Source organism: Ursus maritimus, unplaced genomic scaffold (assembly GCF_017311325.1).
Source record: "Ursus maritimus isolate PB19 unplaced genomic scaffold, ASM1731132v1 scaffold_17, whole genome shotgun sequence".
Classification (NCBI taxonomy): Eukaryota; Metazoa; Chordata; class Mammalia; order Carnivora; family Ursidae; genus Ursus; species Ursus maritimus.
This window is the reverse complement of record NW_024424119.1, coordinates 34,027,602-34,048,184: the sequence shown is the minus strand read 5'-3', so window position 1 is coordinate 34,048,184 and position 20,583 is coordinate 34,027,602. Positions and strand designations below refer to the sequence as shown.

Here is a 20,583-nt window from a genome sequence, read left to right as displayed (position 1 = left end):
GGCAAAATCCACAGTAGTAGTTGTTTCAGAGAAGAATCATGAATAGATGCTAAAGCCAGTGGGTGAAAGGTTGATGAGAAACAGGGTCTTTACATTGTCTCAAAATATCTCCCCATAAGATACTTATTAATTACAAAGGGAGAAATAGCCAATTTATAGTGGAGTGACCAGGAAGATCCACCTTAACCAAATGATTGAAGTTAACATTACCAATAACGGACAGGCAGATATTATGTGCCTCCTCATATGAGGCACTGAGAAGAACACAACATGATTTCTATGGTATCTCTACCAATAATGCATAACTTAATCTAATCATGAGGAAACTTAAACCCAAATTGAAGGGCTTTTATAAAATAAATGGCCTGACTCTTAAAACAAGTGTCAAGGTCATAAGTGACAAAGACTGAGGAATTGTTCTAAATTAAAGGATATTAAAGACACATGGAACTAAATGCAATGTGTGATCCTAGATTGCATTCTTGACCAGAATTATTTTTCATAAAGGACATTCGTGGGACAACTGTAAAAATTTAAATAGTCTATAGAATACCCACACACACAGAGAGTCAGAAACAGAGACAGACAAATATAGAACAACAGAGAGAGCGAGAGGGACAGAAAATAATAAAGCAAATGTGATAAATGCTAACATTTTGGGAATTTGAGTGTGTGAGGTATATAAGAATTCTTTGTACCATTCTTCCAACTTTTCTGTAAGTTCTAAAATTTCAAAATAAAGTTAAATAAATAATATCTACCAGTGTCATTAGTTTTTTCTTAATTGTGATATAAAATGTTCCATTTTAATAATTTTAAAGTAAAAAATTCAATGGCATTTGTACATTCAGAAAGCTGTGCAATCATCAGCACTATATAATCCAGAACATTTTCATTATCCCAAAAGGAAACCTCATACCCACTAAGCAGTAACCCCTTCCTCCCACACCCCCCCACCCAGCCCCTGAAAACCACTAAATCTGTTTCCTGTCTCCATGGATTTGCCTATTCTGGATATTTTTATATATAGGTATTCATACCATATATAGCCTTTTGTGTTTAGCATAATGTTTTCAAGGTTCATCCATATTGTAGCATGTATCAGTACCTAACTCCTTTTTATGGCTGGATAATATTCCATTGTATGGGCATACCATACATTTTGTTTCTCCATTCATCAGTCGATGGATATTGGATTGTTTCCACCTTTTGGTTATTGTGACTATTGCTGTGATGAACATTCGTATACAAATTTTTATCCCAATGTCTGTTTTTAATTATTTTGGGTATATATCTAGGAGAGGAATTGCTGGGTCATATGGTAATTCTATGCTTGAGCATGTACCAAGAAACTGCCAAATTATTTTCTATAGGATCTGCATCATTTTACATTCCCATCACTAACATATAAGGGTTCCAATTTCTGCACATTCTCATCCATGCTTGCTATGGGCTGTCTGATTATAGTCATCCTAGTGGATATGAAGTCATATCTCATTGTGGTTTTGATTTGCATTTCTCTAACAATATTTAATAACACTGAGCATCTTTTCATGTCTTTCATGGCCATTTATAAAATATCTTCTTTAGAGAAATGTCTATTCAAGTGTATTGCTCATTTTTAAATTGGGTTGTCTTTTTGTTGTTGAGTATTAAGAGTTCTTGAAATATTCTGGATACTAGACCCTTATCAGGTATATGATTTGCAAGTATTTCCTCCAATTATGTGGGGTGTCTTTGCATACTTTTTAAAAATAGTATCCCTTGAAGCCAAGTTTTTAATTTTGATGAAGCCCAATTTACCTATTTTTCCTCTGTTGCTTGTGTTTTGGTGTCATAGTTTTAGCTTTTATATTGAGTCTTTGTTTCATTTTGAGTTAAATTTTGCATATGATGTGAGGTAAAGGTCCAATTTCTTTCTCTCTCTTTTTTTTTTTTTTTTTTTGCATGTAGATATCAAGTTGTGCAAGCATCATTTATTGAAAATGATAAGGAAATGGTAAATTTCCTCATTGAATAGTCTTGGCAATTTTGCTGAAAAACAGTTGACAATAGATACCTGCTTTTATTTTTATACTTTTAATCCTATTCCATTGATTTCTCTTTCTATCCATGTGTCAGTACCACATTGTTTTGATTACCATAACTCTGTAGTAAGTTTTGAAATTAGGAAGTGGTAGTTCTTCAACTTTATTCTTTTTCAAGATTGTTTTTGGCAAAATGGAGTTCCTTGCAAAACTCCGTATGAATTTTTAAATCACCATTTCTGCAAAAAAAAAAAAAGCCATTGGGATTTTGATAAGGACTGCATTGAATCAATCTGTCAACCACCTTGGGTAGTATTATCATCCTGACAATATTAACTCTTCCAGGGGTACCTGGCTGGCTCAGTTGGTACAGCATGTGACTCTTGATCCTAGGGTTGTGAGTTCAAGCCCCACGTTGGGCATAGAGCCTACTTGAAAAAAAAAATTAACTCTTCCAACCCATGAACATAAATGTCTTCCCATTTACTTATATCTTCTTTTCATTTCTTTCAATGGTATTTTGTAGTTTTTAATGTAAACACCTTGCACCAACTTGGTTAAATTTATTTCCCAGGATTTTATTCTTTTTGATGCTATTGTGAATGGGATTGTTTTCTTCATTTCCTTTTTAGATTAGAAATAAAACTGATTTTTATGTGTTAGATAGGAATAAAACTTAAGATAGAAATAAAACTGATTTTTATGTGTTGATCTTATATCCCACAAACAATGCTTAATATGTTTAAATCTACTTGTGTGAGTGTGAATTCATTATGATTTTCTATATATAAGATTGTGTCATCTGGGAAGAGAGATAATTTTACTTCTTTTTTTCTAATCTGGGTGCTTTGTTCCTTTTTTTTTTTTTTCCCCCTTACTGGATGGCCCTGGCTGGAACGTTCAGTATAATGTTGAATAGAAATGGCAAGAATAGGGGCGCCTGGGTGGCACAGTGGTTAAGCGTCTGCCTTCGGCTCAGGGCGTGATCCCGGCGTTATGGGATCGAGCCCCACATCAGGCTCCTCCGCTGGGAGCCTGCCTCTTCCTCTCCCACTCCCCCTGCTTGTGTTCCCTCTCTCGCTGGCTGTCTCTATCTCTTTCAAATAAATAAATAAAATCTTAAAAAAAAAAAAAAAAAAAAAGAAATGGCAAGAATAGGCATGCTTGTCTTCTAAGCGATCTTAGGGGGAAAACTGAGTCTTTCACCCCTGTGTATATTAGCTATGTGGTTTTCATAAATACTCCTTATCAGGTTGGGTAAGTTTCCCCACTGCTACCACAGTGATTTTTCCCCCTAAAATGTGCAAATCATCAAGCACTCTCTTGCTTCAAATTCTTCAGTGAGTCCCCATTTTCTTTAGCATAAAATCAAGTCCTTGAGCATGGCACACAAAACCCTCAAGATCTGATTTCTGTTTAGTTCTCCAATTTCATGTCCCCACACCTGTCCTCTGGGACAGATTCACAGACATGTCATTTCTTTATACATGCTGTTCCCTCTGCTTGGAGCAGAGACACTACCTCCCTTTCTCAAAAGGTTTCTTTACCTCACCACATCCCATCGCCCTGCCCTTCCCACCTTCAAGTAGTCTGCATGCTGCTCCTGAGTGAATTCCATTAGACTGTCTGGCACACTGTATTACAATCATCTGGTCACCCCCTTGCCTTCTTAAACACTGTGAGACTTTGGAAGGCAAAGACTGGATCTCTCATTTTTGTATCCTTAGCTAACGTAGGACTTGGTAAATGTCTTTGGAATAAATGAAGACTCCTTTCTGTTTTATTAATACTTAAGAATGTGTCTTTTAAGTCCTAATAGAGGAAGATCTGGGTAAGGATAAAGTCACACATTCAGTTAAAGACTCAGGAAGTTACATGTTGGGACTTTATCAGCTCAGCACCTCCAAACCCTAATGTGACAGTCATATGCAGATTAATTTTGCTTTCACAGTCACCTAAAGCATACACTTACTTCCATCACAGAATAAAAGTCTATAAATCTTGGTGTTTTCCTTTCGTTTCAGGTTGTCAGGAAGCTCAAAATATTAATGCCTTATTACGCTGTGACAAGTAGTCCTAGAATCTAACATATTTGTTTCTTCTTGCTTATCCTTTGGTCTTCCTTTTTTTTTTTTTTTTTTTTTTTTTAGAGTTTACTTATTTATAATCTCTACATCCAACATACGGCTCAAACTCACAATCCCAAGATCAGGAGCTGCATGCTTTACCAATTGAGCCCGTTAGACACCCTTGCTTTTCTATTTTTAATTATCTTATTGTATACATGCCTTTTTGGAAAAAAGTAGAGCATGAATATGTAAACATACAAATACACCAAATATATCGCATTATTTCTTGTTAGTGTGGAAGTGTACAGATGATTAAGGTGACAATTAGTAGGACAGAGTTACAGCCACTGAGACAGAGTCTGCCCGTAGTTACCTAAACCGCACAGCCATTGTTAGGTTGGGATCTCTAAACTGAAACCAGAAATTGGGTGGATTTCTTTCATCAGGGAGTGAAAAAAATAAATATTTTGTTGGCACAGAGAAGAATTTTTAGACCTTCAAACTCTTCTCCAACTGACTCCTTATCACTACAGAAATTTTATGTCACATAGCATTGAGAAGAAAAGGTAAATATTTCAGATATTCAGTGAAGTAGAGAAGCAGAGCCTGGATGAACTTGACCACCCAGTGAAAGCCCCTATCTTAAATGCAGAGGTGACATGCACCACTGAGTGTAGGGCTCCATGATTTCTTTTTCCTGCTCCCCAGATCTAGTTGGTCACCAGGCCTGTTAGATTTCACCTTGGAATATTCCTCTTCCCCTTCCTCCTCACTCCCAGGTCTCCCTCTTCTTGTCCTAGGCTTCTGACAGCTCTTGGTTCAGGTCTGAATGCACATGCAAGACTCCTGTATCCTCTCCAGGGTCACGGTCACCTCACCACAGTCACTTTGCTGCATATCCACATACTCTTCGCTTAGGACATGCTGAACAAGTGGTGTTCTTTCATGTTGCTGTATGGTCGCGCCTACTCCTCAGAGTAGAATCTTTCCCCCTCCCACCATCTCCCCTTTCATCATCTGGCTAATTCCTGCTCATCCTTCAAGTCTCAGCTCAAGGTAGCTTCTCCTAATGACCCCAGTAGCTCCTCATGGGCTCCCAAAGCACCCTGTTCTCATCCTAACCCTCCCTGCTGTCTCCCTCATTAGGCTGTGAGCTCCTTCAGATCAGGGAGTGAATATTTACCACTGGTTCCCACATTAGAAATCTGGCTGACCAGAGGAGGTCTCAGGAAACGCTTGTTGAATTAAAGTGAACACACCCAGCACACTGTGTAGATGTGTTTAGTAAATGCAACCGAAATGGGCCTCACTTATTACATTTTCCACAAAATGTGAGACATGGATCTTACCAACTCCCAGCGGTCTATGCTTTTTTTTTTTTAACCTAATCCTTCTAAATTTATTAAGTCCCTCCCACTCCTTCCCCTGATCTTTCCCTCATCTAATTAAAAAAAAAATCCTTAATCCATTTGGATTTGACTTAGATTTGTTTTCAAACCAAAAGCCAATCGTCCTAAACACCGTTTATTAAATCAACTCTTTCTTTCCTTATTCATTTGAGGTATATCCTTAGCTTTTATTAAATTCTTATAAAAATATAATTTGTTTTGGGAACTCTCTCTTCTATCCATTAAATCTATTACCATATGGGTTTAGTTACTATCATTTTATTATACTTACCTAAATATTTGCTTTTTAATGTGACTATGTTTTTTCATAGTAAGAAACTATAGAGGAATATTTTAAACATACAGATAAACAAAGAAAAAATTAAATCACCCATAATCCCATAATGCAGAGATAACCATAATTATCATTTTGATGTAAAAAGGGTGGCTTTCTTAGCTGACTTCCACTTCACCATCTTGCCAGATTAACTGACATTCTGCACTCCCCTGTAGAAGGTACTGGTTGATGTCACAGCAGGCTGAATGTTCCCAGGGGACACGTGTACTCTGTTCTCAGCATCAGTGGAATATACTTAGCAAGAGTCAGGTGTGCTTATTTCAACATGTTATGCCAGGTGCAGTGTTTATTCTAATGGTATGATTATACTATACACATTGATAAAAACAATGAGTATGAAAAGAGTAATTGCAAAGAAAACTAAGTTGAATGCTTTGGAAGGACTGTAAAGATACTAAAAATATTACTCTCAAATCATGTGTGTGTGAGAATTTCAAACAATGGAAAGAAATTATAAAAAATCTGGGAGTCCATACACAGCTGGCTTCATAAGCATGTCTAAACTCCTGACCCACTTTTAAAAAACAATATTTGACTTATCACATTTTTAGGTGGTTACATTATTGGTGTGGTTAAAGCAGAAAAAGACAACAGACAACTTCAGAGGAGTCAGTCTTAAAAAAGAACTATACCTATGTCAAAGATTAGCCAATGAATATTTACTTGTATTTAAAAACTTTTTTCATTAATAACGATTCTTCCCATGAACCAAAATTTTCAATTAACCGATTAACTACCAGTGCGTACAGAACTGCATCTACTGTACCTTCAGTCATTTAAAAATGTATAAAAATACTGATTTACATAAATGAGATCAGGCTGTCAATACTGCTTTATCCCTTTTTCATTGACTATAGACATTATACCAAGTCATTAAATATAGCTCATTTTTAATACCTGACCAGTCACTCCTATTAAAGTTCTAGTCAACGCTTCCTTTCATTAGACATGTAAGACTATGTACCTTTCTTGATTTCCTCTTTGCAGGACTGACGGAAAACTAGCAGTTCAGTCTTATGCTCATCCTTGGGTTTCTTATACAGCTAATTTTTTTTTCTCAATTTTCATTTGCCTTTTATTTTTAATTTTGTTGTTGTTTTATTTTGTAAGCTGTGAGAATCCTTCCTGGCAGATGGACAGATCAAACCCAAATCCCTAATATCCTATCTCCAAGTGCAAATTTATATGATGAGTACGAATGACTAAAAGCCCTTTTGTTTTGCCTTGAAGGCAATTCCTTACGCCGCCTCTAGACTGACATACCTGTCCAGGGAGCTTATAACTATCTAGAAAGCTTTAAGACTTCTATTGAAATTGCTGATAAGTCCATGAAATGGTCTAATAGCTTAGCTTTGCATTTTCTGAAAACCCAAATTTAATTGAGGTGCATCTTCTAAAGTTATTTTTCTCAGAATTTCAACAGTAAATGTGTAATATCAAATTAAAGGCACAAGGCACTTCTTGCTTTCACTGCTACTTGCCACAACTAAAAAAATAATGTGAAGAGGCATTGATTAGTTTCGCAGTACTAGACCTAAGGCCAAAGATTCTCATAGGACACTGGCTTCTTTCTGAACCTTTCAACACCTGTAAGAGCTTTGAGCTATACAGCTATTTGAAGCTCAAATTTCAATCCTAACTTACATATTAACCTACAGCGCACAAATAGTATTCTTCCTGAAAGAAATCTTACAGATTTTTCTTTATTTTCTAAAATTTGAAATTGAATACAGAGTATACTTTCCACAGCCAAACAGAGAAAAAAAAATTCTGGGTACCTTTTAGGTGATCTGAGGCTTTTCACAGGCTCTTTAATCACTAGGTGGGCTATAGAACAAGAAATTGTGTAAATTTGCATCAGAACCACCAAAAAAAAAAAAAAAAAGAATTAACAGTCTAGACATTAATATTCTTCAGTATGTCACGTACCTCCAGTGTTTGGAGATGCCTCACAAATGTTCTATAACAACTTTGGGCACGATGGTATAGGCAAACATCTGGGACTATGATCTGGGCATTATTCACATTTACTAATGAAAAGCAGTCTGTACAGCAACCTCTCAAACAAAGTCCAAAATTATGAAACAAATTAGGAGAGGTTTATTGGTATTACAAAAGATCTTCCACTTATGAACATCCCCTTCCTTAGTCCTCAGTATCATTTAAAAATACAATTCGTTTCAAACAAGCTTGATTTTTCCAAGCTTTAATGGGGCACAGCCACTGCATAAATGAGGGCATGCCACAGTTTCACAAAGCCACTAACTGAGCACAGATCTAGGCTTCAAGTTATGTGCAGGGCACTGTACCAGGCAAAAGTGTTTTCCATTGTAAACCTTACCCAACAGGTTTTTTTCTACTCTACCTAATGACTTAATTCAGTTGCAATCTTAACATTCACAGGGCAACTCAGACTCAAGCCTGGTCAGGCAGCGGATGAACTTTGTACTTCTTTAGTTTGTAGCCCTTTTATATTTTGTACTTCAAGGACCCTAGGATATGCTGAGAGGCACTAGAAAGGAAGAGCTGGGAAATTCTAGGGAACCCTGGCAGCATAATGACCTAATCTAAAGCCAAGCTGTTGCCCAGGATCACTCTCTATTGAGTAGAATATGCCACCCCAAAATATGACTATAGGATTTCAAAACATGCCACCCCTAAAATGCCATTTTGTCATATTGATCATTTTGAACTGTAGGTACTTGAAAAATAGCAAATGCAGGAAGAGGCCTTCTCTGAACTCTCCTTATCTGCCTGAAGACAGATCCTCCAAAAGGAACTCAATTGTCATCAACTCCCTTCTTGGGAGGGTTCATCAACCAGGGAGAACTAATTTATCACAGGAGACAAGAACACACACCCAGGCAAACTCGCTCACAAACTTACTTCTCCTTTATGCTTCTAAGGGCTCACTCATCTTTCTTAAGAATCATCTCCTCTCCCCTAACAGACCTACCTCACCCCTCTCTCCTTCCCCTGGTAAAATGGTACTTAAGCTTGAATTCTAGGCCACCTGGGGGGGGGGGTTACTCAATTTTCCCTGGGTATCTCCCATGTATACATGAGGTATACATGTTAATAAATTCCTGCGTGCTTTTCTCTCAATCTGTCTTCTGTTACGGGGGTCTCAACTAAGAACTCAGAAGGGTAGGGGGAAAATTATTTTCCTCCCATCCACTACTATTAATCACCACCCTGGGCATGAGAAAGTGTTCCAACACAGTAGACAATGACATTCTTTCCTATAAAATTTTATTTATTACATAAAAAAATTCTATACATTTGTTAGACTAAAATACAGTTTTCATTATAATTCTGGCAACTGAGTCAGTACACAGAGAAAACTTAGCATTGGATCAGCACTTTTTTTCTAGTTCATATTTCTGCACAAGAAAAACATTTCAAAGCTCCATTTCATATAGGCTCATTGTACTCTGAAGCCAGATGGAATTCCATCCAATTCAGAGCTCTTGGAAGTTAATTTCCCAGCAAGATTTGATAACTCCAGAAAGTTAATTGCTTAATATACATATTTTTAAAGTCCTCTGAGAGCATAATGCTCTGTCTGTAAAGTCTGCACTGTGTCAATAATGACAGTCACAAATAGTAGGGCTACCACCGTGTCTGTGGGGCATGTTCAAGCACCTACATGTTGTTTCCCCACCTGAATGAATACAGTGTAGTGACACTGGGATAAGGAAAAGCTCAAAATAACACTCAGGTAAAGGATCCCAAACTACAGAATTCATGGAAGGCTGGAACTGTGATCCTACAGTTCATAATGGACAGACAGGACGTGATACAAAAATTCACTTTGACACTATGAAATAGGATGCAAATGGCGAAAGAAAATGACAAAGACAAAAAAAGGCATCAGGTTGAGAAATATGCGGCACCACAACATATTTCTCATGCTGGATCACACAGCAGTGAGCAATCGAGACACACTGATGCGTGTTTTCTACTCATATCACCCCATACGCTGGGCTGGCCTGACACTGGATATAAGGTGCAGAGCCTGAGAGATCAATAGCAGGTCCCTACTGCACTGAGTCACCTTAAAGCTCGGCTGCCTATTCTAGGAGCTCTATTCTAAACTCCTCAAGTTCAGATGGGCTGTGCCAGCAAGTACTTAAAGTTGGACCTTTGGTCTTCAAAGATATGCTTTTGTCTTTGGTTGTTTTACCAGAGCCCCTGTCATTTTGTTAGGTGCCCTCCACACTTTTTCCCCTACTTTTTTGTTTGTTAGTTGTAATGTTTTTCCTCCTATAATCAAATCAGCTAACAACCCACTGAACTTACCTCATTGGGTACAAGACCTGTTTGAAGTGCATTCAGTGGTCAAGAATATTCTGAGACAGTACCATTGAGACTTCTTTTCATTATGGAGCTCCCAATACCCTTTTATAGGAAGGAAGAAGTCAGGAAACCTCAGCAACACAACATAATCTTGTAGCACTAAGGCAACACAGAAGTAAGGTAACTTTCCCCATGCTAAGTCTCCGAAAATCAAAACTCGCACAAAAACAAGAGGAACCAAAAAGAACTTCCGAGCACAGACTACTGGAACCCAGAGGATGGGGAAAATTTACTTAAGAGTCTCTGTCTGAAATCATCAGCCCCCAACTCTGTCCTATTATTGTCTCATCCCTGTGAGGCATCTAACACAATTTATGAATGCTGGCCTGATGATCAACACGGTAAATAAAGAGAGTGCTCACATTTTCTAGTGGCAGGTAGAATGGTCTGTGGGATGCTGGCTGGAGCTCCTCTCAGTTCCGTGTCCATTTATTCAAGTCTTCTTTTCAGTCCTTACTTTTACTCACACAGAATGATTTAACACAAATTCCTGAAAAAAATAACTAACTCAAACTACATTCCAACCAGACGGGGTGGGTGGATCAGATTCAGATGTGAAGATCAGAACATTCTAAGTCATACACGTCTACAAGAAAAGGAATATCAAATGCAGATACTTACACTGGACTTAGGCCCTTTTTCACCAGTTATGGGAATTTCCACCCACGGTCTCTCCATTTGCTACTGTAGAAGGTTCATTAAAACTCTTCTGGAGATGTGGGGTGGGGGAGGGAGCTGACTTTCCTCCTTTCTTCTCCAGCCAGTTATGAGATTCCCACTGCTTTCTTCAGCTTGAAAATGTAGGTAACGGTTCGATGTCTGACTACAAATCATGACTCACTAGAATCAAATCTTAAAAGAACTTCAAATTCCTTTAAGGATTTCTGTCTGCTCTTTTAAGGGCCCTGAGGGCCCTCCATGTAGATACAGCACCCTTACCTAATAGTAAGGTTGAGATGTGAAGAAATCCACATGGTTCCCTAAAGAAGCTGGGGTAGATGTGGGGGAGTGGAGGCACAGTCTCACTGGCAGAGTAATCAAAGACTGCTCTGCTGTAGTGGGTGACTAGAGAACACTCAAAACAACGAAATACCTCCCTGAGTTAAGTAGGGAGAAAAATACCTTTTGAATTCCCTTCCTCCCACCCCAGCATCTGCTCCTCCAATTTTCTACTAAAATGCTGTCAACTGTGAACTATACTGAGTTTACTAATTTCTCATCATCTTCAACTGCTCTTGGTCACGGTGACTGATATACTTTTAGACAATGATCTACTGATAACATTTGTCATATCTGAGCAACAATAAAAAAGAATCAAGTGTTTTGGTAGATGGATAATTGTAAGGATTCCTTCCTTATTCACTTCTTGGATTTTCTTATCCACTGGAAATAACTGGGTAGCTTGCCAAAATCCTTCCCCGGCACACTCCATCACACCTCCAAGAAATGAAATCTTACTGTCTTGAGGATTCAGTGTTGACCATTTTCTTGCTCTTTCAGATTAGTGTGGTTTCTATTTCCAAAGCTAGTAGTAAATCTAAGTCTTCAGGTTATACAAATGATCCCAAGTTAGAAATTGGTAAATACCATATTATATGTATTTGTAGTGAAGGCCTAATCACTACCTTATCTCAAAACATGTTATCAAACCAACTTCAGAGCACCCGTTGATTGTGTGCATTAGGCCCTGAGGGGATGGTGGGGTGGAGGCTGGCAGATGGAGGGTCCTAAAATTCTATTACCATTTTAAATGTTCATAAATGTGCTATGTGCATTTGAGAGAAAGATAGTCCATTGCTTTCAGAAGCTTCTCAAAGGGGCCATTAGTCCTCTCAAAAGACTAAGAACCTGCTTATGAATATCAAATATTAAATTCAGGTCTTAGCAAATAAAAGTGAAAAATTTCTGAAACATTTGGGAATTACAATATTTTCATATTCAGCTAGATCTTGACTAGACCTTGAGTAACCTAAAAGCTTTATTATTCTGAATGCCCTGGCCTGGAACATTTATTTATTCCTCAGGAAATCATTTTAGTTGTAAAACTGGGTATCAAAATGGAATAAAATTGCCTAATATTTTGGTTTCTAATAATTTCATCTTTTCCACAAATTTACTAATGAATTACTTTAGAAAATATCAACCTTAAATCCTGTCCATGTAATTTACAAAAGTGATGACTGTTCATGCAATACTGAAACTGAAGCATCATTTGTATTTTTTTACACAGATAAAAATCATGAAGATGGGAAGGAAGAAAAGGTACTGTAGTATTTCTATAGAAAGGTTTCCCACAGAAATTCCCAAATTTAAAAACTTTGAAGTTTTCTGTAAGAAAGATAGTTTAAAAGATTTGAATCTTGGATTAAAATTTTCCTCTTAAAATGTGGAGAATAAGAATTTGGCTCATATTTACGAAATCTGAATGGGGAAAGTGTGCTATTTTAAATTGACAAGTGTAAACAACAAAGTTAGTTTTTTGTTTTGTTTTTGAAGTTTGTTACAAGCTTTAGATTTTTCTCTTGGCACATTCAAGGGTCCTGCTTTCAAAATTTAGGCTCTGTGCCACTAATCAAAGATGAGCTAATTCCAAAGCAGCCCTGTATCTGAACAGTGCCTACTTTTCAAAAGGGCTAATATGCATCCTTAGTACACAAAGATACATGAATATGCATTTAAAGCAAAAGGCAGTCTATGCTGTGAATTTATAATATGCAAATCTCTGCTTTATGTGTATTTACTCACGAAGCTGCACTTTTCCAATATATAGTCACAGGCCACGTCTTAACAACTCTAGGCAAGCCCTTTAGAGCACTCCTATCTGTCAGATGGAATATATGAAAAGAAAACAGAAATTAACTGTGGCAGGTGCATTGATAAGCCTCCAGACTCTCAGGTTTTTTTTTTTTTTTTGTTTTGTTTTTTTTTTTAAGTGGCAATAAAAGAGCAGTAGAGAACTTATTGAAAGGTGAAAGCTTAAAGACTTTTCTGAAGGTAACTTCTCACAGGCTATGTTAAGGCTACTGGAAACTCCAGAAATTCAAATGAGAAGGTTACTGGCCAAAGATAAAATAAAATGCTTAGGTCACCATAATTGGCAGCTCTGGTTTTGGAACTGACCCCATAGTCCTATTTTGCAGATGGGGTGGGTTGGGGGGCAGGGAGCTCCTGAAATGGCCTTTATTAGCTAGTACTGGTGCATGGTGGAAAAGGCTGAAGCTTCGCAGGCACTGACAGGGCCTGATACTTGGTGCCCGCAGTTCTGGTGGGAGAAGCATTACTCTGGTGTAGAGCAGCAGCTCAGGACCAGGATAAAGGAAGGGATCATCTCTTCACTACCTCCTACTGGGATGAAATCCTGAAACTGCCCTGGAAAGACAAGGGCCCTTGACAGACACCAAGGTCAATGGTATTGGAAATCAGCGGCTTAACGTTCTTTGCTGAAAAAAGAAAATATGAGTAAGGGAACATCTCTACAAAGAAAAAACTTATTTCCAGCATAATTTTAAAAGAGACTCAGTGAATGCCTCCTCCCCAACGATTATGGAAAAAGTTTGGGGACCAATGCACAGTTAAGCTACTTAAATTGCAGTAACGTGGGACTTAATCATGCTATAGGATAGGATAGAAGCTCTAATCCTAAACATTAAGCATTGCATTAAATGGTTTAAAGGAACAACCTACTTTGAGCGCTGCTCATCCATGCAAGGATTATATAATCTCAATGCCCTAGCTAAATTCCTAATGTTTACCTAACGTACTGGTTAAGCCTCCCATAGAAGATAGGTCTCTTGGATTTATACTGAAACACAACCTTTTCCCTTCCATGTTATATTACAGCAGCACTCACTCTTGAGACAGGAGCCTGCAAAGTCTAAGTCATGTACCGGAGGGGTGCCTGGGTGGCTCAGTCGTTAAGCGGCTGCCTTTAGCTAGGGTCCTGATCCCAGGGTCCTGGGATCAAGCCCTGCATCAGGCTCCCTGCTCAGCGGGAAGCCTGCTTCTTCCTCTCCCACTCTCCCTGCTGGTGTTCCCTCTCTAGCTGTGTCTCTCTGTGTCCAATAAATAAATAAAATCTTAAAAAAAAAATCATGTACCAGAGCCTTTTCCTGATGGCAGAACCCACAGTGATGATACTCTGGTCACCACGATCACCATTTACGATAGAGGACCTTGACCATAACTCTGGAGATGTCAGTACTGAACACAATTTTGAAGATCCACCACAGAAAAAGACAAAAACCACAACACAGAGGCAATGGCTTATAAAATTACTCAGGTCACCACATATCACAGGAAATTTTTGTTCTTCATCTATTCCTCTCACTTGGGCAGAAGATGGAGGCAGTGAGCGAATAGCAGTAAGGCAGCCCAGAGCTAGCTGAAGAATGACTTGGAATGAATGAAAGAGGCAGCAGGAACATCCAAACATAACCTCAAAACACTGAGATATTGCTAAAAAGCCTCTGTGAGGCTTTATAAAATGTATCAAGGAATGAAGCTCATATGAGAGTGGCATTCTATATATTAAATACCTCTCTGTGTGTGCCTGTGCAACATATAGATGCAGAGATGCATATATCTGCTTACATGGCACACAAATTTACTTAGGGGACACAGCTTGGCAATTAATTTGGAACTCAAATGACATGGTTACACATAGATCATCATTTCTAAACACAACGTTAGTAAAACAAAATTTATTTGTAAAACAGGACCTGTTATATAAAATGGCACACAATCAAGTTATACAAAAATACAAAATTTCTTTCTGATTACAGTTCTAGTTGCAAATGATAATTAGAAAGCATTCCTGTGGCTTCCAAATAGCTGAGATTGTGAGCAAATGGAACAGGGGAGCAGCAAGAGTCCGTGATGCTGGGATGTCCAAGAGAGTAGAACCTAATTTCCAAATTCAAGACTTCCATCAGGTCACTTTGGAGGGACATCTCCTAAAATAGCTAGCTCCTAGAATGTCTTCTGTTCTGATACTCATCTTCCAAACTTTTCCAATCCTAAATTTAGTTCCCAATGTTTCTTAATGTCCAAATCTGTGTGGCTAGGAAACAGAAGGTGTTCTGGATTTTCTTACATGATTTGCTCTCTCATCTATTTGGATAATTGTTAGTTACATAATTATATTTGTTCCATTTCAAATGATACAAAAAGAGTACAATGATACTGTCTGGCGATGTTAGATGTTAACTTCTGGAGAATTATTGTTTCAAAATAGCTATTTTCACAATGTTGGTTTCCCAGGTCTTGCCAAGATATGAGCTCTTAACTGTGTGTGTTTTTGTTTTTGTTTTTAAATCCAGACTCTTATTGCAAATATTCTGAAAAATCAGAAATATTACATGAGCTTTGAAAAGAAACCAAGGCATTTAGCAAATTTTAGCCTAGCTAGAGTAAAGAACACGGATACTAAAAAAAAAAAAGAAAAGAAAAGAAAAAAAGAAAAAAAAAAACAATTTACCTTTTGCAGCAATTTAAAGGTCTAACCCTTTGAAAGCAAGCACATGAGCAAACCGCTGCTTATTAAGCCCTAGTGACATTAATTGTATGCATTTCCATAATACCGGTTTAATTCACTGTCTAATTATGGTAAGAGGCAATGCTTTCTTTCAAAAGATTCTTCTTCCATGGAATGATAAAATGCTGAGGCTTTTTTTTTTTTTGTACAGAGCCTGTATTTAGTGCAATAAGTTTAAAAAATTTGCTCTGAAATATTTACTTTACATTAACAAAAATAGCTTTTTTTAAAAAAATTGTAACAAAAAGGAGTTATCGCATAAACAGATCATGAATTATTCTTAGCAAATTACACTTTTTTTTTTCTTAAAGCATTCACCATTACAATAAGCAGAACAATGGAATATTAGCCATTCATATCTGGTAAGCTTCAGGAATAAAAAAGAAAAACAACGAGAAACAAACAAAACCCCAAACCCATTCCCAAACAAAAAGAAGAATATTCAACACTCGAGGATCAAAACATAACCAATTCTTCAGTTAAACACTGTAGAATTCTGGATACCTAATGAATTGCCGAGGAGAGGAGCACCTGCCAGAATGTTTTCAGATTTTTACAGCAAGCATTTGAATAAAATGGCCACTTAGCCTGAAGCCACTGGAGTTCCTTAGAAGCAGAAGCCCAAGCACTGGAATTTGCAATGCTTTGTGTTCCATGTTTCTCTCCCTTTTTTATTCCTCCCAGCATTACTTAATCTGCAAATCAATACACCGAAACTTAAAGGCTAAAGTTGCTGGGCACCCCAGCTTCCCTTCAAATCAGGCACACAAATGTGTGGAGGATGCTACTAAGTAAAAAATGAAAGAAAGACAAACTATAAGAACAAAGTTTGCATAAGAAAGATTATCTACCCTTTTCTTTTTAACCTACTCTCTTATAGAAGCTTAGGGTAAACTACAAATACCTGAGGAGTTGGTTACTTTTTAATGTTGGCTGACAAATGTATGAGCTATTATGAAAATTCCCATATTGAGTCCACTAGTATGTTTCTAAAAGTAAAATGACATGGCTTCTTTGATTGGGGAAAACTGATTGGAGTATCTCCTTATTTATCTGAAAGCATACACCTAGTCTCGTTGGGCTAGGACTTATGCATCAGTAAAATGAGACCTTGATTTTTATGCACACATCAGGGAAATCACCCCTGAATAAACTTTAGACAGAGAATTCGGTACAATCATTTTACCTAATTTAAATAACTAAAGTTAAAATCTCCTCTAAGTTATTAAAAATGTTAATCAGATATGAATCTTAACATTTCCATTAGACAATTACAATTGAAAACATTAAATGACGGCAGTTGCCTTGTAAAAGCCACCCGTATGAAAGAAGTACATGTTTGACAAAAATAAGCATAAAAAAGGTATTAAATCCCTGTTCCTTTTCTCTGATTTTGGCTGATTATGTGTGTGTGTGTATATACATATATATATATGTATATACACACATACATATACATATATACACACACCCACACACACAGATACATAGTTATGTGTATATATTGTTTTGGAATGTCAATGGGTTCCGTAACGGTCGGCTAGGTTCAAGCAGAACTTGCTCCCGAAGCCTAGAAAACAAAGTCATACAGAGTAGAATCTTAGACAATTACCATTAAAAGGAGATCATGAATGATGTTACAAATACACAGATGGTCACAAGCGGCAACAAAGCAAAATGGAGCGAGAGCCCTTCTCCCCGCACCTATATTCCAGGGGCTGCAACTGCTATGAGTGTTGAAAGTCACACTTCCTTCTGGGTAATCTTTGAGGTATGCAGAGAATACGTCTCTGGCCTATGTTGCTACAGTGTCCAGGTCTTTTTTCCCTTTCCTCTATAAATTCTTTCCTGTATGCAGAAGGCCAGAATGTCTCTTTCTTAAACTTCTACATCACATTTGATCAATTTTTCTAAAATCATTTAAAGATGTACAAAAGGACCTCACAAACCTTCAAAGTTTCCTTAACTAGTGAGGTTCTCTCGAAAAAAAAAAAAAAAAAAAAAAGAAAGAAAAAGAAAAAGTCATAGAGGAAAACTGGAAGTCCTTATATTTAGTTCAATGATCCCCTGTCAAAAGGGAAATTTAAAACCTCATTTTTCCTGAACATTATCCTATAGGCGAAAAGTAAACCTAAATTAAAATATCCCATTAAGAAAGAAGATAGACCAGTGAACTTAAACAGCAGATTGTATATATGGCAAAATAGGTATGACACTTTTATAGAACTTTCATCTAAGGGAATAACATGTGAATTAAAACAAGCAAATACAAATAAGCAATCCTAAATTCTACCAATCCCCAGTTATTGAGGGACACATCCAAGATGGTGGTCAACTCTTATTATGCTAATGCAAAAGAGAGGTAAGAATTAGCGGGACTGATTACGCTTAAAATATTTAAGTACCCTGTGAGCAACATCTCAACTTCTCTCCTCGGAAGTTTTTAAACCATATAAAACATCGTTCTTAGGGACCAAATGCTATCATATCCAAAGCACCAGAAGAACAATGCACATAAAAGATATATTTTGGGACAGAGTGGAGAGTTTTGCCATTAATCTGCAAGCAATGAACTAATGAACAACATAAAATAAAAGCAAAAAATGAATGAGGATTTTAAAGCAGTGTTTGAGTTAAGTGGCATTAATTTAAATCTGAAAGTAATATTAAGAAAAAAAAATCTTTCAAAATTCTTGTCTTCTGGTAAGATGCCACATAACTTGGGCAATTTCCTAGTATTGTTACCTATGAATTATTGAGTTTAGGTAAGAGAGGCATACTTGCATTCCGGTCTACCACAATTTATCTTTCACTAAAGGATAATGCAGAAATAATGCCAACTCATGGTTCAAACTAGTCTAGACCTCCACAAATTACTCCCTTTTGAAAAATGATTATTACTGACAAATGACTTAATAGAAATGTCAACCACTGGAAAGACAGAAAGTGGTGGTGGGGAAGATAGTTTATATTTTAAGATTCTATATTTCACCTTCTTAAGTTATAGGCTGGGAACCTTATTTACTGAACAAGTAAGATAAGCCAAGAGTGACAGGAAGAAAGCCTTCCTCATTTACCTATGCCACCAGAAGGCTGGCAAGAATCTTTACTGTTGTTTCTGTATGCCAGTGTCAAGTAAGAGGGATATAGAAAGAAAGGGAAGGGAAGGCAAGGAACCAGACCGGGGGCATTGCTGATGGTGCCCCTTGCCCACTCAATGCAGTTCTGGCTGATGCATGCTTAAAACTAAGAGCTCTACATCCTTTTACTTATGATTAGAGTTATCTGTACCTTGGGAACTAAACATTGAAGGCTTGACTTTATAATCATCAGTGTTATTAAAAGCAACACCAAAATAGGTCCTGGAAGGGGTTATGGAGGAAAGAGTTTATATCTAAACATTCTGCTGAGGCTTTAATTTAGGTTGAATATGCAATTATTTTGCATATACATATAACCTTCCTCCCCCCCCCACCTTAAAGGAACCCATTTCCTTTACTCTCATATATTTAAATGAGCTTGTTTTATATTACGTATTTCTCAAGATGGAAACCTATGAAATCAACCACTTATTAAACTAGAAAGAAAGAGTGGTCTTCATCTCACACTTTTAGACATTATGTGCAATTAAAAGGCACGTTATTTAAAATTAACTGTTTAAGGGTATAGGCAATTATATAATATTTTGAAGTCACATGCTCTTTAAGAACAATACATTTGTAAAATAAGCAGTAATTACACAAATATATGCGAGAGACATCTGTCATTATGCAGAGGTGAGAATATCTGTGGGAAAAGCAACTCAGGATTCTCTTACACTGATTAAGTTGCTTTTTGTGAAATGAAAGTAGAGTACTTATAATTCATATGTATCACTGACCAGAGATGATTTATCCTTCTCACAATTAAGCTGAGGTTAGAGAAGACCAGGTTGTCTTACTGAGCGGGAATGTGAGTGTTGATGGAAATAACCTTGTTTTCTACAGAAAAATAGCTTAAGAAACAAAGAAAGTACAATCCAGGCAACAGAAGAAAAAGTCAGCGAAGGATAAAAGACAGCAACATAAACAAACCAATATTTAAAAAGTGGGGGATATGAATTTTAGCAAGTTGAAAGGAATTATTATCACCTTCTAAAAATGACAAAAATCAAACTGTCAGTTCACATGTACAATCAAATGTTCAATCTGATGAAAACCAAACACTGACAGTTAAAAAGAAAAAAACAAAAACAAGAACGAAAAACACCCCCTACCCCAGAAACAGCAATTTTACTTTAAGGACAAAAACAGCTCCTCCCCACCATGGGCTCTGACAAAGATGCTCTTCCTTTCAGCTTACTTTTACAGAAGGTGGTTTCAGTTGTGACAAGAATTCCGCCACCCAAGTAATGGGTAAGCACACAAACAGAAAGAGCAGCACACCCTGCGTGATACAGACAACAACAGCTTCTCCCGAGGAAGTGCAGTCAGTGAAGACAGAGAGAGAGAGGAAGTGAAAATGAAACTCTTGGAGGCCGGCCACCTCCTCATCTCCACCTACCATCGGTTTTAGCTCTCTGGCATCAGCAACGCCTCCCTTACCAGCTTCTCTCATTGCTTTTCTACTGTTTTCCACAAACTCCTGCAAAATATGGATCGAATGGCATAAAGTCTTAGGTCCTTTCAGATGGTGGTTGGTAGATGAATTCTAAGGAGCATTTACATTTCAGATACAATGTTAGTAAAGGGAAAACATAGCAATAAATAATAGTATTACGCAACACAAGAGCCGCTACATTGGTGTGGATAGGCTGCAATTCGTCAAGATAAAATCTTTGATCCATCCATTCATTGGGACCATCTCCCTT

General features: G+C 37.3%; 1 protein-coding gene across 3 annotated transcripts in view; it reads right to left on the bottom strand.

The window, feature by feature from the left end:
* SLC44A1 (solute carrier family 44 member 1) overlaps nt 1-20,583 on the bottom strand; it is a 190,749-nt gene that overhangs the window by 27,389 nt on the left and 142,777 nt on the right. Inside the window, exons 15-16 of one of the 3 annotated variants that reach the window (XM_040631676.1) lie at nt 20,277-20,357; nt 9,080-17,304 (exon numbers count right to left, since the gene is read on the bottom strand). In XM_040631676.1, the coding sequence (XP_040487610.1) occupies nt 17,281-17,304; nt 20,277-20,357 (105 nt within the window). In that variant the 3' untranslated portion in view covers nt 9,080-17,280. Of the gene's footprint in view, nt 1-9,079; nt 17,305-19,635; nt 20,358-20,583 lie in introns of those variants that run through there. The other 2 variants (XM_040631677.1, XM_040631675.1) reach the window with 2 other exon arrangements.